The 16,241-nt window shown below is 40.5% G+C and overlaps 2 protein-coding genes across 2 annotated transcripts; one reads left to right on the forward strand and one right to left on the reverse strand.

Annotated features, from left to right (window-relative positions):
- The first annotated feature begins 283 nt into the window (after positions 1 to 283).
- Positions 284 to 9,349, forward strand: JOSD1 (Josephin domain containing 1). Its single transcript, XM_015827236.1, has 5 exons — positions 284 to 306; positions 1,000 to 1,821; positions 5,185 to 5,313; positions 5,409 to 5,603; positions 6,948 to 9,349. Exons 2-5 carry the CDS (start codon positions 1,637 to 1,639, stop codon positions 7,045 to 7,047), a joined length of 609 nt encoding a protein of 202 aa, XP_015682722.1. The 5' UTR covers positions 284 to 306; positions 1,000 to 1,636; the 3' UTR covers positions 7,048 to 9,349.
- A 129-nt stretch (positions 9,350 to 9,478) lies between these two features.
- TOMM22 (translocase of outer mitochondrial membrane 22) lies at positions 9,479 to 14,460 on the reverse strand. The gene is made up of 4 exons (XM_015827237.1): positions 14,326 to 14,460; positions 13,756 to 13,874; positions 11,592 to 11,709; positions 9,479 to 10,082 (listed from the first exon to the last, which is right to left on the reverse strand). The coding sequence occupies exons 1-4, from the start codon at positions 14,428 to 14,430 to the stop codon at positions 10,008 to 10,010; spliced, it is 417 nt and encodes a 138-aa protein (XP_015682723.1). The 5' UTR covers positions 14,431 to 14,460; the 3' UTR covers positions 9,479 to 10,007.
- Positions 14,461 to 16,241: the final 1,781 nt, after the last annotated feature.

The raw sequence follows: 16,241 nt of genomic DNA on the forward strand, positions 1-16,241 counted from the left end.
AATTCCTGATATAGCAGACTCCGTCTACGTGAAATGCAGATTGGTGGCCCGAGTCCTCCAGCAGCCTGCGATAGGCAGAATTCAATTTACACAGACCACCGTCCAGCGACGAACAGCGGCCGCCCTCCAGCAGGCGGATGGAAACCGGACGGTCTCTGACATCAGGAGCACTGACGCTCGCGACGTAAGGCTGCGGTGGGGCCGAGCGAGCGTTGGCGCGACGGGCCAGGACTTCGTGCAGGGCTGCGCATGCGCCGCCTGGTAGGTGGCTGTTGGTCCAAGAAGGCTGGGGCTGCTACCTAGAAGGTGAGTAGAGCCTCGGGACGATCGGACTAAGCTCGCGAAAGAGGGCCGTTCCCGTTCCCGTTCCCTTCCGGCGGGGAGCCTGGTTCTTGGGTTTGGAAGGAAGCGGGTAGATCTCGGGGGCTGTTCGGGTAGGGGAATCCTCTCCGCAGCGTCCCCCTGGTCGGTCGCCGTCCTCGCGGGTAGTGGGGGGGGGGTCTCGATTAGGTCCAAGCGCGGCAGGCATCTCGCTCCACCGCCGCCGCCGCCGCCCTTATTTTCCCCTGGAAGGAGGGACTTTCCCGAGCTTTGGTTTGCCCACCTTGAGAAAGCGAGGGGCGCTTTGAAGGGCCTGCTGGCTCCACCGCTGCGGTCTGGAGAGGACAAGCCAGGATTGCTGGGATTGTAAACACCCAAGTCCCCTCCTCGGCCACGCACGCTTGAACCACACGTAGGCTCCGGAGGCTTTTCCTTCTGACAGCGCGTGACAGCTCGTCGCGGTGAAGGATCCAAAAGTGTTGGTTGATTGAGAGCTTTCTCCAGGGTGGTTCTTGGCTAGAAAAGCGCAGGCCTTGGATCTTTGTTGTGTTCGTTCGGGAGCGTTTCTGGCTTGAGAAGCCTATTTGGGAGCTGTTTCAAAAATTGATGCTCCTTGCCTGCGCGCTACAATAAGGAGCAAAATCTTATGCTTAATTGAATATTTTCTTTCTCCATCAGGAATGCAAGGACAGGCAAGGAATCTTTGCTTATCGAAGGTGGATCAGTTGCTTTTCATTTTCCTCCTATCTTGAGAGAAGTAGCTTCTTCCCTGCCTTTTGATTTCTGTCTTTTGGAGGCCCTTTAACTCTTTCCAGAATGCAGAGATGCACTTGATACTTTCCTTGGGGGCCTGGTGTTGTTTATGAACAGTAACAAAAGCCTGGGCTTGCTTAATTTCAGACTGTCTTTTCCTATATTGGGGAAAGAGGTGGGCCGTGGATCTTGGCTTTACAGTCATCGTTAACCAAAAGAAATGGAGGAGAAGGAGCGATGTGATCAATTCAGTCTGACACTCCTGTGCTAAATTATCTCAAACAATTTTTCAAGGGAAAAATCAGAGGAGAAGTGAACAATAGACTAAAAGCAATTTCTTCAAGTTAAAGAAGCAAGTAGGAGAATGGTAGAAGAATGGTTCAAATTTTGAAGTTGCTTTTGCAGCTATCCAATAAAGACAACAATTGAAATCAACTGCCGGCCTATTATTTTGCTCAAGTTGTCTATAAAGAAAAGGGCAGTTCGCTCTTTGTTTCTTTTGTACAAAAAGAACCTTCAGAAACATTATCTCCAATCTTCACATCAACACCACTTTAAAAAAATGAGTTGCGTGCCATGGAAAGGTGACAAAACAAAATTGGAATCGCCAGAAACGCCACAGGTGATGCCAGTGCACATTTATCATGAAAAACAACGCAGAGAGTTATGTGCCCTCCATGCTCTCAATAATGTCTTCCAGGACAGCAATGCCTTTACACGAGACACGTTACAGGACATTTTCCAGAGGTAGGAAAAATGGTTTTATCATATTACTGTGGAGGACTTGCCTAGTAGACTGAGCTTTTGAAAGTCTAGATTTTATAGTGATTTTCTGATGTTTTATTATTAAGCTCTTCTACCATTCAGTTCACTTTGATCTTTGTAAATTAGTCTACCTGCCTGTCTTAACTTCAGACAAAGAAGTAAAAGCCAGTTAGGATTACATTACACGTTTTTAATATAAAGAATGTAATGAATGAGTCAATAGTTAGGTAAAATTTTCTATTACGGGGAACCGATACCAGTTCATGATATAAAATTCACCTCTAGCTATTAAGCATTTGGTGGCCCATAATCCATTAAGCTTCTGCTGGCAAAGTTAATCAGCAGGTCTGCAAGTGTTCCTGCCTTTCCTGTCCCCTTTTGACTGCAAGGGTTCCTGTCAAGTGCCTAAGACATCTGTCTTTGTGATTTACATATGAAATAAAAGCTATGAAAAAGCAATTGTCAGTTTAATATCTATATGCTACTAAAACTATCTTTATGATCTTTAACTGGGTGAAACTGTGCATAATAGAGCAACAGTTTTTAAATGAAGATAACTCAAATGGGCTAACTTACAGAATATGTCCAGAATCCACAACTCATGACTCCCAAGGAATGAAATTTGGGGAAGTTGTAGTTGCTTCAGTGCTACTGGCTGCCGCTGCACTGCTGAGCTACTGCTGCAGTCACATGTTCTTCATTTTCAATGTTCTGTGATAGTTTCCCAGCCAATCTCACAATCCCCTACTCCCTCCCCCACCCAGCAGCAGCCACTACTGAAAAGGGAAGGGGAAAGAAGAGAGAAAGGAAGATCTCTGATGCTCCCTCCCACAAGAAAACTTAATAGGAAAGCCATCAGGAAGTCAGAAGTCAGTTCTGTTCCCACTGCTTTTTTGCCCACCCTTGTTCATTCTGTTTCTCCGTTTAGGTAAGAAAATATCTCTGAAACAATGACCCAGTGGGAGGCAAATTGTCTAGTTTCCTAAAGGTTGGCTTTAACTGCTAGCATTTTTCTACACAGTAGCTATGACACTGTCACAATTCATTTCTAAAAGGAGCCAGTGATATGTCTATTTTATATAAGTAACCTAGAAATCATCTTGATGCTGGTAAAATATAGTACTATTGAAGTATTTTTTTGAATAGACAAGTCTTTGAGATATTAGTCCAATCCCTTACCTTCCTTAAAGAATTAGAAAGATAGAGAGACTATCTGCTGTCACCCAAGTGCCATTCCTGTCTCTAGGATAAATTGACACTTCCTATGGGACCCATTGAAATACTTACGTGTTAAAACATCTGATTTGCATACAAAACAGTACAGATTCTTACAATTACTAGGTAATGCTGAGAAGAACTTCAGATATCCATCTGAACTTCTGCCAGTCAATACTGAACTAGATGAACCATTGGTTGGATAAGGCTACTCTCCACATTTTACATTTGATACCAATCTCTAAAGCACTAATAGATAATTTCTGTCCAAAATTGTAATTGCAGATTGGCTTGAGTTGAACAGTTGTGCTCCCAGCTATTTACAAACTTCATTTTTCAAACACTGCTTTATGGCTAGATTTCTTTGTACATTTATAAGAAATAATGTAAATGCATAAAATTATACTTTATATTTTGAAATATGGTAAGTCATTAAAATGAAAACTATAATGCATTTGATTCAGTAGCTCCTTTCAGTGTTTATACAATGAACGTTTTACCTTATCTGGGCTTTACAAGATTCATTAAGAAACAATGCATTAAAAGTTAATTCTTGTGACTTAGTGAATTTTGAATTCACTAAGTTTATCACTGGTGCGAGTGGGATGGGCTTGTCCCATCGGGGAGAGACAACTTCTCAGATACCCTAGACCAGTGTTTCTCAACCTTGACAATTTTAAGGCATGTGGACTTCAACTCCCAGAATTCCACAGCCAGCAATGCTGGCTGTTTAATTCTGGGAGTTGAAGTCCACATGCCTTAAAATTGTCAAGGTTGAGAAACACTGCCCTAGACCCATGCCATGTAGGGCTTTAAAAATAACAGCATCTTGAATTGCATCCAGAAGCAAACTGGTTATAATACAGTTCACACAAAGGAGTTACATATGCAGGCCTAAGAGTTATTATGCTGCTGCATTCCGGATCAGCTGCAACCTCCAAATATTCAAGGGTAGCCCCATGTAAAGGGTGTTGCAGTTATTTAACAGAGATATGACTAGGACATGAGTGACCATGTGCACAACCTCACAGTCCAGATAAGTGCACAACTGGTACACAACATGAAGTTGAGCAAAGGCCCTCCTAGCCATGATTGCCACCTACTCTTTGAGCAAAAGTTGTGAGTCCAGGAGGATGCCCAAGTTGCACACTGGATCTGTCTGGGGAATGCAACCCCATCCATAATTATGATAAACAATTTTATGATCTTTCTTGCCACAATTGTTAAGTGAATCTGGCTTCCCCATTGACTTTTAGATCATGCCTCCAAAAGTTGGGATTTTCTTTTTTTCCTAAAATGTTTTTAAAAGTGTTGTATGCTAAAGTCTTTGTTACAATCATGATAATTATTTAACGTTAAGTTTATATTCTTGTTTTAAAACAATTTGCAATCTTGTGTTGCAGGTTCTGTAATATTTTCTGTGTGCTAGCAGTATTTTTTCAAGAAATACTTGAGAATAGGAAAATTACAGACTTATTAATTCATACATGGCAAGAATTTGGAGAGAACAATGCAAAGGTTTGGTCTGCAAGTGCATATTTAAAATGTACTGGCAATTTTTAATAGGAACCTTTATTCAACCTAGCTATCTAAGTACCTCTTTCATATGATTTGGGATAGCAAAATCTTTGTTTCAAGCACTGATACTCTGCAAGGTAATGTCTAGAAGGGTCTTCCCTAATTTTATCTTTACAGGAAAAAACTTTGTGTAACTTGGTCTATGTGTGTGTAACTGGCTTAAAGTAATCTAGTGAACTGTGTGGTCAAATGGGAACTTGAACTGAGTCTCCACATGATGGCATATTGAGAACTGGAGAGAAATCTGCTTTCTATTTAGCTAGTTGTTCCTCCATTATCAGTTAAGAAAACTCTTCACGTATGAGTCATTAGGATATGGAGAAAGTCTCTACCTTAGGAAATAAATTCTACAGGAGGAAAGCAAACCAGTTGTTGAAGTTTTTGTAACCTTATTCTGCCTTCTTTCAATAAACCTTTGTAAAGATTTTTATTGGAAGAATCATGCTTTCTGTGAGATGAGACAGCCAAGAGCTTGACAAGCGAGTACGTTAATTATAGTACATTGTCTCACTGTTTCTGTTTATTTATTTGTATTATTTGTTTCATGACTAGGCTATCTCCCAACACCATGGTGACACCACACAAGAAAAGTATGCTGGGGAATGGGAACTATGATGTGAATGTCATCATGGCAGCTCTTCAGACCAAAGGTTATGAAGCAGTTTGGTGGGATAAGCGCAGGTAAACTAATCCAGAGTACAAATTAATTGCCATTAGGGATGGCTGATTTAAAAGGAAGTAAGAATTTATTTTTTCCTTCCTCTTTCCTTGTTCAGGGATGTTAACGTGATTGCCCTTTCCAATGTCATGGGTTTCATAATAAATCTGCCGTCAAGCCTCTGCTGGGGACCACTGAAACTTCCTCTTAAACGGCAACATTGGATCTGTGTCCGGGAAGTGGGAGGAACCTACTATAACCTTGACTCCAAACTAAAGGTTCCTGAATGGATTGGTGGTGAAAGTGAGCTCAGGTAGGTTGTTTTTGTTAATCTGTGACCTGAGTGCTATCCTCTGCATACACTGTGAATTTATCATCTGAATAATATTGTTTGGCTTCAGGCAATGAAATCTCTCTTCCTTCTCCCCATTAACTCCTCCAAATTAATCAAATGTTCCAACAAAGATAATTGAAATTGTCTCACTTTGGATTCTATTCTTATAGCTATACATGTCAAGATAATAAAATAGTTACATTTGTATGTAACTATTTCCACTGCTTATGGCAGATAAAAGTTTTGAACTGAGATACTCAGCTGTTTGGAAATAGTATCAGTTGCCGAATTCAGTAGATTACATTTGAATTAAAATTTGTACAACTCACTAAACTATCTAATGGCAAGATCAAACCACTAGCAGCAGTTAGATTTTAGACAAGTTAGCATACTAGTTGCTTTGGCCTTCAGCAAATGCAAACCACAGCTTTGCTATTTTTGATGTATTTAAAATAGTTTGTTCTCAGGAACATGGAAGGAAATGGCCCATCTGAAAGCATTTGTTTCAAGCAGCAGCTGAATCCAATAAAGTTCCAACTGCAGTGCATGAAGAGCATGCACTGTTCTTCATGCACGAATCAAAGAAGAGAAATCAAAGAAATAGACTTCTTTGTTTACTAGTTTATGACTTCTCCCAATAGCACAGGCAATGTGTATTTTTACAGTGACATTCTATAAAGCTCAACAGAGTAACATAGCTTTTATGCTTAATGTCTATGGAGGTTCTGTCATCCAGGTCATAGTTATCCCAAAGGTGCTTTTTCACAAGGCAACTGGACTTTCTTTTGTACAAGAAAGTCCAGTTGCCTCGCGAAAAAGCACCTTTGGGATAGCTTTTATGCTTGGTTACCCATAAACTCAACGGTATAAGCAAGCTATTTTTGAGGTAAAATGCACACTGCTGTATTTGATACTGCCTAAAAAAAAAAGCACAATACCATATATCATATTGCAACTCTTGAATTCTTATTCACTATAGAAATTTAAGAACAGCATGAACTTACCAATTGGCAGCAGTCCTGTTCTTATATTTAAAATGATTCTCAATCTCTGAATATATCTTAGTGATCTCTTCCATTACCACTTTATTCCATTAACTAGCTCCAGTATATCCAGCAAAAATGTTATCTATGCCTCATTTCATTGATTACTACACTTTCACCAAGTCTCTATAGCTGGAGAACGTAATAAAAGAGCAACAGGTAGGAGAGTGGAACTTTTCAGAATAGTTTGCATATTCCTAACACTCAGCTGTTTACAAAAATTCCAAAATATACTCAAACTTCATTTGTGCCTTTTTGTGCTTTCTTTTTATTTCCACAGGAAGTTTTTAAGAAACCAGCTGCAAGGAAAGAACTGTGAACTTCTGCTGGTAGTACCCGAGGAGGTAGAAGTACATCAAAGTTGGAGAGTTGATGCATGACCTGCAAAATATCTTATCTTTGCACTACAGTACTGGTCCTTCTCCCTTCCAACTTCTAATGTCCTGTGATGTGGATAATGAGCACTATTCTCTCCCCAGGAACTTTCCATTATGAAGGTGCAATAAGGCAGTCACAAGGTACTGTCAGGGCCAAATCAGATTATTGAAGCTGGATTTAGGGAAAGAGATGGAAGCCAGTTTTGCATTCTTTCATTATAATGCATAATGAATCAGGAAAGCGGTATTGGAATCCTCTCCATTAAATTCTGATTCGCTTTCTTGCCCATCATCCTAAAATACTTTATATTGAATTGTACACTACTGTCCATATTAGGATGGTTTGTCTCTCCTTCAGGGGAAGTTTGAGGCCAGGCATGTTCCCTTCATATCTACAACTCCCTTCTCTACCAAACTTATGTTGAAGAAATTTGCAAACGGTATGGGTCTCTCAGGAAATTTTAGATACTCTTAGCAATGGTCTGGTGCTTGTGGATTCCCTTTTTAAATAGCAATTGTGCCAAGAGTTAGGGGACATATTGACAAAATGGGACCATAATTTTGGAACTCCTATTGGAGTTTGGGGTTTTTCTTTGTCATACTTGACATTTTTGTTGATTTGAGAATGAAAGAGTGAATAATTTGGGGAGATAATTGATGCTTATTTTTCAAAAACCTCAAGTATTTTTGGTTAGTGGGTCAGGTACAGCCTCTTTATTTATCTCGTCTGTCCTGTTAATTCAGGGAAATAATTCACCGAGCAGGGAATATATCAACAGACTTCTTAAGGATGAAATCATGACATAAAAGGAAATTATAGCCACGTTTTTGTAAGGTAGAACATTGTTGAAAAGGCAAATGTTAATTTTGCAAGCTATTGTGGGGAACAAATCTAAGGATTAGATTTTTGTTCCTATTTCAGCTGATAATAGCTGAGGTTAAAAAGTTTCTAGGGAAGTTTGATGCGGGTAGATGAAGACTTATTTAAAACAGGTAAGCTGAGTTACATTCTTCCATTCCATATGGCAGGAAAACATAATCTCTCTTCTCTTTCCCACTAAATTAGTAAAAGAGCTGAAGATTGGCAGGAACCTTATTAGTTTCCCCTTTCACTTCATCTAATGTGCCTCATTTATTTTTGTCAGAATTTACCCTGCTGCATTTTTCATTAAGTGTCATTTACATTAGTACTGATATATCAATAGGGCTTATGTTTCCACCATCATCCTGGTAAGGTAAGGGCAAAAGTAACTCTTGTGACTGTAAAGGATGCCTTTTGCTTTCTATTCTGAGTGAAAGCGAGATAGACACCTTTCAATTTTGTACTTGAACTCTCCTTTCAATCAAATACTTTTGAGGATGACAATGAGATCAAGACAAAACCTGTTTATGATGCCTGGATAATTTGCAGCCATATACTGGGAAACGGAATTGACTCTTCTCTGCATGTACTACAGTCCAAACAAAATACTTCTAGTTTAATAGAAGCACTCTTTTCTTCTGGACTATACATTCCAGTAGTAAAACCAGCTGACATTTTTACATGTACATTTTTCATAAGCAGAACATTAGGCCTGAAGTTCTGCTTCTGACTTGAAGCCATTTTTCTCATGAATTTTAAAAATATCAGCAGTAAAGACTATTCTTTATGCTGACTAAAACAGCACTTTGGAGAGACCCTGCTTGCATGGAAGCCAATGGACCAGTGCATAATATACAAATATCTTTTAAAAAGTAAAGCTATTTCTTTCCTCTCGGTATATTGATGTCATTGTTCTGCCCATAGGGAAAGTGGTGTGATTCAGCAGCTCAGGAAAAGGGAACATGTAATCATACACACTTCAGAACCAGAATTATGGCACGAGAGGAGAATAATCAGCCCAGTCCAATTGCTTGGGAATAGAAAAGCCCATGACTGTTTTCTTGCTTGTTTGGTTTTGTTATAGCTTTGTCTTGGGTTTGTTTACAGAGATGTATTTTGTTTAACCAAATATTAAAAATGAGAAAACCTTTCCCAATGTGCTGATACTTGTGTGTGAAATTGAGCTGCTGTTTGTAAAAGGTGGAAAAATTGTGCATCTCATAAATTGACTATAACTTTCCTTACCAGTCTTTTAAGATATTCTACCAGTGAAAAGTTCAGAAGCACACATTATTTTATAAATCTGAAATTGGCCTAATAAAGTTATTGCCTTATTAAGGATTGAAGATTTTTTTCCCCCATGACCAGCTCAACTATCTTAATTTTTTTACAAAGCTATTGATTCAGAGTTGAAGACTTAAAACTCTGCTAGTAGCCGTTTAAGGTCCAGTTTGAAAATGTGGCTCAACAGAGAAAACAATTGCCCATATGGTCAACTTTTTATCGTAACATGCAATTAAGCAGAAACTGTATAGCCACTAAGCTGAAATAATAAAGAAAACATTCCATAATTGCACTCAAACTATTTATTACAAAAAGGCTGTAGTGGACTTCAAAATTGGTGAAAATGACTTATCTAAGATTCCCTCAGCATTGAAACAACCTAACTCAAATAGAAGCTCAGTCAGTGAAATTTAATATGCATCAGATTGTTCCATTGTACTTATAGCATGTTTACTTCAGTTTTTGCTGTTTCTACTCTAAAATCCATCCTCGGTATATCAGGAGAGAAACACAGAACTATATAGACAAACATTGCTAACTAAATTTGGCCAGAATCTGGCATGTCCTGAGGTGGTTTCCTAGAAATAAAGATATCAAAATAAAAGCTTCCAAAGTTCTTGTTAATTGCTTGGATCATCAACTGAGGGAAGGAATAAAAAAATCATGACTGCTTAAGGATTAAAGAAGAGGTCAATTTCATTAAATACATATTGGGGTTTGCCTCCATCATGAACAGATGTCCAATAAAAGAAAAAAAAACTCCTGCCTAATAAACAATTTCAGTATTTCCTTTCATAATATGGCTCCAGTGATTGGATTAAATCTTGCCAGGAAGAGAAGGCAGAGCACCTGACATTCCTCCAGAAAGTCCTGTATTTGGTCCTAATAAAATCTGTAAGAAATAAGAATATGTCAAAATGATTGAAATGCCAAACTAACATTCACATTTCTGCAAAATTGAAAGAATTTCTATTTCTAATGTCATAAACCCAACAATTATTTTGCATCATTTTTACTCATAAAAAATACAAATGTAGCATTTCTGTTTGCAATCTGTCATTACAAAAGTACAATTATTGGTTTATGTGATTATCAGATCTACTGTATATGAAGCAACATTTGCAAATGCACTCATGTTTTTGATCCTGCAGTGTGCAAATGCCTTACTGTGCTAAATCTTAATATTCTGGTTAAGTATGAGACCTGGAAAGATTGTTCTGACAAAAATTCATTTAAATCTTTGGTTTTCTCAGAAAGTGGCTGCTATTGTTCCATTTCCTATTTTATCAGATTGGCTTTATTTTTGTATTTTAAAATATGTAAATAATCCTGTTCATATTTTCAAGACTGGTGTATGAATCCAAGTAATTATAATATTCCAGCAAAAGAGGGAAATTAACAATCAGAAATAAATTTACTCATCCCTGAAAGAAAGCAATGTGTCTACAAAAATGACATGATGAAATAACATTTTTACTATATAAGAAAGCAGTCAGATATTTGAAGTTGTTTTTCTGAAAGCACTTAATAGAATATTACAGCAGTCATACCAATCACCATAAAATGTGCTCCTTTCAGCTGAGAATTATGGCCTCCAGTATAAAGGCTAAAAGATACCCATTACATCCAGCAATAACTGGAACAATAAGTAGACATCACTGTGATAAAAGTGCGCACATTTATTAATGTGAATTACTACATAGATTAATGAGGTTACATTGTTGATACTACTGTGGGTGAATATTTTAAAGGAATGGTGAATATATACATATATACACATATGCATACAGTGTATATAGGCATTATCTTTTCGTCCGTTTTGACTTGTGCCAGCTACATGGACAAGCCCATTCCATTTTCTTGGCAATTGTTTCAAAAATGGTGATGAGCTAACAGACTAAATGGCTGCAGTCTAATTTTTTTTAGTATCCTAGTACTGCCAGCAGCTGTTAGGATTTTAGAATACTAGACCAAAGCCATTAAGTCTGGATTGATGCCAGCCATGAAAGTCTGCAGCAGCATATTTTTAGTAATAATTTGCCATTTCATTTTTCTTATGGCTGAGAGAGCAATTGGCCCAAAGTCACCTAGCTGCTTTCTGTATCAAAGGTAGGATTAGTTTCCTGGCTTCTGGTCCAATGCATTTAACTATTCACCAATCTTATGTTTTCCAAATGTGTTGGACTAATAATGTCCAGAATTCCAAGCCAATACTGCACATTGAATGAAAACCTGGAGAAGTATAGAAGCTGAATTACAGATGAAAAATTACATTAAATAAAATGTAGCTTTCCAATGAGTTTCTTTATAATTTCTTGATAGGTTGGAGAATGAAGGATATATGAAGTTCACAGACAAAAGGAAGATTAGATTCATTAGAGCTACAAGAGACAGTATTCACCTGTCTTTGTTGTAACTGCTGCTGCTGCTCCATTTGCAGCTTCTCAGTTTCAAAAACAACAGGAAGAACTAGGATCATGAAAGAAGTGGTCCCAATCCATAAAGCTGCCCTTGAGAATCTTTGGAAAGATGGAAGAAAGAAATATATTCTTACTTTTGCTGAGATGGAAAGTAGCTACTCTACAGATCTCAACTGTAGTATCTACCCATTTCACATCAAAAGATTCATATGCAAACTACATATTCATAACAATTTGAAAAACCAAATTTTAAAAATTACCAATATGCCATTCAGGCCTATCATAAAGCATAAATATATATTAATTTCACCCAATCTTTGATCTTACACATAATTAAAACTAATGTTTTCATACTGTAGCGGATTTTTAAAATTCTTACTGTTTGTAGAACAAGTTGTGACCATAAGATTGATACTCTGTAACGGGGATGAACAGCACTTAGGATTTGATTTCCAAAAGGTACTTCAAACACATAGCAGCATGTACATAAAACATGTCTGCAATGTTTTAAAGCAGCTACATCTTTTTTTTAAGGGATTGCAAACTATCCATCATTTTCCATGATCATAGGAAAGGGGGCAGCTGCTTTAAGGCACTGAAAACAGATGCTACATTTATGCTTTGAAGCATTTTTTGAAGATTGAATGCAAAATGATGTACGCTCTTCCTTTTCTAAAGAATAAAGCAGCATTTTTATTTTAATCTGCAATCTAGCCACCAAAGATTATAGGATACCTTTCCTAAAAGAACTATGGGATAAAAATCCAAGTTTATAAAATCCAAGCATAAAAAAGCTGTTATAAGTGAGAAAAACTTGTCAGAGAGAGAGAGAGATACAGGAAATAGCTGTGGTTTAAGAGATGCATCTTACAGAAATGTGAATCATATATTTATATACTGCCTTTTCTTTAGGGCTTCAAGGTTCTTTATGTAGAACCCACTCCTCCATTTCCCCCCCCCCAACAACTATCCCATGAGTTATCTTGAGCTCCTTTAGTCATACTACTGAACTTCAGCAAGACCAGAAAGACTGTAATATATAGTTACTATCCCAAAATATTTGAATAGTGTTATTTCATTACATTCAGGTTAAAAAAGCATTCTCTAACAACATTTTTGGGAGGAATATCTAAAAAATGAACTATAGTTTATGATATAGTGATATTTGGCTTCTATTTATTTTTAATTATATCTTTTTTCTGCATACATGAATATTTTGTCTTTAATTTTAATTTTGTGTTAAAAACAAAGACTTCAATATATTTAATAATGAACCTTTATTGATTAGAATATTAATAAATATACCTATGCTGAACACAATCACATAATTTACTACAATTTATGCGGTTCTAAAGTCCATCTCTCCCCCACAACTTCAGTGATGTCACGCTAGCATCTCAATCATAATTAACAATCAAGGCTCTCTGGGATCTCTTATCAGCTTTTGATACCATCAACCAGGTATCTTTCTGCATCAGCTTCAAAAGACTCCTTAAGCAGACTCAATCCTTATTTGGTTTGCATTTTGTTACTTTATTTATTTGTATCCTATCCTGCCTTTATTTTTACAAATAGCTCAAGGCAGTGAACATATCCAACACACCTTCCTCTTCCTATTTAGCCCACAATAACAACCCTGTGAGCTGGGCTAGGTTGAAAGAGAATGACTGGCCCAAAGGCACTCAGCTGGCTTTCATACTGTTAAGATGGGACTTGAACTTAAGGTCTGCTGCTTTCTAGCCAAGTATCTTAACCAATAGACCAACTATTAATGATCTGCTATATTACATGCTTAAGTTTTATTCTTAGCTTCATCTGAACTGCCTAAATGGAACAGATTCCACCCACATGCTGAAGAAACGTCTCTCCAGCCAACTGGGATACACGAAACAGGTTCTGTGTTCCTTTTGCAATAATGGCATACAATCAGGGCTTTTTTTTCTCATAGAACGCCCAGAATTTAGTTCCGGCACCTTATTTGGATGGAACCTTGTAGGATAGGCAAGGCGGGTTGTATGACGTGTGTGTTTTTTTAGAAAAAAAAACCACTGCATACAATAGTAGTAGATTACTAAATCATTCAGACAATCTCAACATCTTTGGACTACTGACCAGTATCTCTACTTTTCCATTTCCTTATCTCACCTGTACATTTTCTGAGCTACAGAAAGGGATACATCGAAGGTAGCTCCAGCTGCCGATCGAAGGCCCTCCGGAAACATCTCTGTCAGACCCCAAAGTCTCTCTGTCAGGGTCTCATCCAGCTGCAACAAGGCGAGAAAAAAACGAAAACTAGGAGCCTGCCTGAGCCTCCAGCCCAGTGTTTCTCAACCTGGACCATTTTAAGGCATGTGGACTTCAACTCCCAGAATTCCACAGCCAGCATTGCTGGCTGTGGAATTCTGGGAGTTGAAGTCCACATGCCTTAAAATGGTCCAGGTTGAGAAACACTGCTCCAGCCTGTTCCCCCTACCTGCAGTTGAAGACGCGTGGGCTCAATCACGGAGACCACGACTATTCAGGCATCCCTCCGAGGAGACCCTCTTCCAAAGCACCGGGAGCGAACGGCGCCCTGACAAACACGTTCCCAACTAACCTCGTGGAGCCCCGGCCGTCTCGGCACGCTCTGTCCCGCCCCCAGGAGAGGTCAAGCCTCGCACGGCTTGGCATTCCGCCTAGGCCCTGTACGGAGTTCCGCGGCAACGACCCGCTTACCTCGTCTTCCTCCTCCTCTGTGTCCTCTTCCAGCTCCTCCGTTTTGCCGGCGCCTCCCTTGGCTGGCAGCAGGTCTTCGGGAGACAGGGGCGTCAAGGCGGCCATGACTGCTAGCGAGAGAAGAACGGGCACTGAAGTCCCGCGGCGGCTAGACCGTCACCGGAAGTTAAGATCTTGAGGCTGATAGCCCCGGGGCCCTTCTGCAATTGCACAGCGACGCATAGCGCCCGGGAGGAACAAGTGAAAGTAGCGCAAGGGCTTAGCCCCGCGTTTCTCAAGCTCGGTAATTTGTGGAGGCGTGGACTCCTCTTCCAAGTTACTGAGGTTAAAAATAGTGGCCTAGACTGCAGTATTTCTCAACCTTGACAATTTTAAGGCATGTGGACTTCAATTCCCAGAATTCCACAGCCAGCATTGCTGGCTGTGGAATTCTGGGAGTTGAAGTCCACATGCCTTAAAATTGTCAAGGTTGAGAAACACTGGCCCTAGAGCAGTGGTTCTCAACCTATGGGTCGGGACCCCATTTGGGGTCGATCGACCATTTCATGGGGGTCGCCAAGCAAGGCTGTCCGCCATTTTTTTTCCCTTTTCCGGAGGGTGCCTTACCTCCCTTGGGCTGGGCCAGCTGGTGGTCGGCCTGCTCCGTCTCTGCCGCTTGCCAGATACGCCTCGGCCGGCGCAGGGGGCGGAACCACGCATGCGCGGTGCTCCCGGGCAGGGAAAGTCCTCGACTTACGACCAGTTGGGTAGTCCTCGACTTACGACCGGTTTAGTCCTCGACTTATGACCAGTTTAGTCCTCGACTTACGACCAGTTGGGGTCACGGCATTAAAAAGGTTGAGAACCACTGCCCTAGAGCAAGAATTTTCAGCCAGTGATAGGCAGTACCTGGCAGGTGGTGCGCGATCTAGACAAGTGGGGCGGGGGTCGGAATGAGCTGAAGCGGCCACAGCGCCGGCACAGGCTTGGGGGAGAGTCAGCTGGAGCTACAGTGTTACCGGGGCTCTGCTGAGGGGCCAGGATCGGGGCACTTGGCTCCCGTTGATAGGCGCTTCCGGCAGCCTCTGCTCTCATCGGGAGCAGCGGACAGGCCTTGGGGTGACAGAGTCAGCTGGAGCTGCAGGGCTGTCGAGGCCAGATCCAGTTGATCAGCACTGTATACCATGGCTTTTCAACCTTTTCACCCATTGTACCGCTTTTAGGATATGGCAACATCCGAGTACCGCCAGTCGCCTAGCAAGGTGTCAAAAACCTGATGACCCCCCCCCAAAAAAGGAAAAAAGTGATAAAGTACAGGTAGTCCTCGACTTACAACAGTTCACTTAGTGACTGTTCGAAGTTACAATGGCACTGAAAAAAGTGCCCCCCAAGCCACAGCCGAGCAAGATACCTGCCTGCCCACCTGGTGGCGCTCTTCCTCCTGTCCGAGGTTTTCATAGCTGTGAGCATTTCTGTTGAGGATTGGCAGCAGGGGTGGGGTGGTGTTTGGTTTTTAATTCCCCCCCATCTGGGTGGTTGCAGCAGATTTTGGTCACTTCACATGACCCTGGGACACCATAACCGTCATAAATATGAATCAGTTGCCAAGCATCTGAATGTAAATCACAAGACCCTGGAGATGCTGCAACATTCCAGCTGATCGGCGCTTCTTCTGCGCTCAGAAGCACCAGATCAGCGCCAAGCTCCAGCTGGAGCCTGGCGCTGATCCTGGCGTTTCCGCTGAGCCCTGACAGCCCTGCAGCTCCAGCCATCTCTCGCTCAGGCTTGTGCCAGTTCAGCTCATTCCCTTCCTCCACTACCACTTTTCTAGGATGGTCGCGTACCACCTGCCAGGTGCCAATGTACCACAGATGGTACCCGTACCACTGCTTGAAAAGCCCTGCTGTATACGATGGCCAGCCATGGGTGACCGCATG

Source organism: Protobothrops mucrosquamatus, unplaced genomic scaffold, assembly GCF_001527695.2.
Source record: "Protobothrops mucrosquamatus isolate PMUCROS unplaced genomic scaffold, P.Mucros_1.0 scaffold3569, whole genome shotgun sequence".
NCBI classification, from domain to species: Eukaryota; Metazoa; Chordata; class Lepidosauria; order Squamata; family Viperidae; genus Protobothrops; species Protobothrops mucrosquamatus.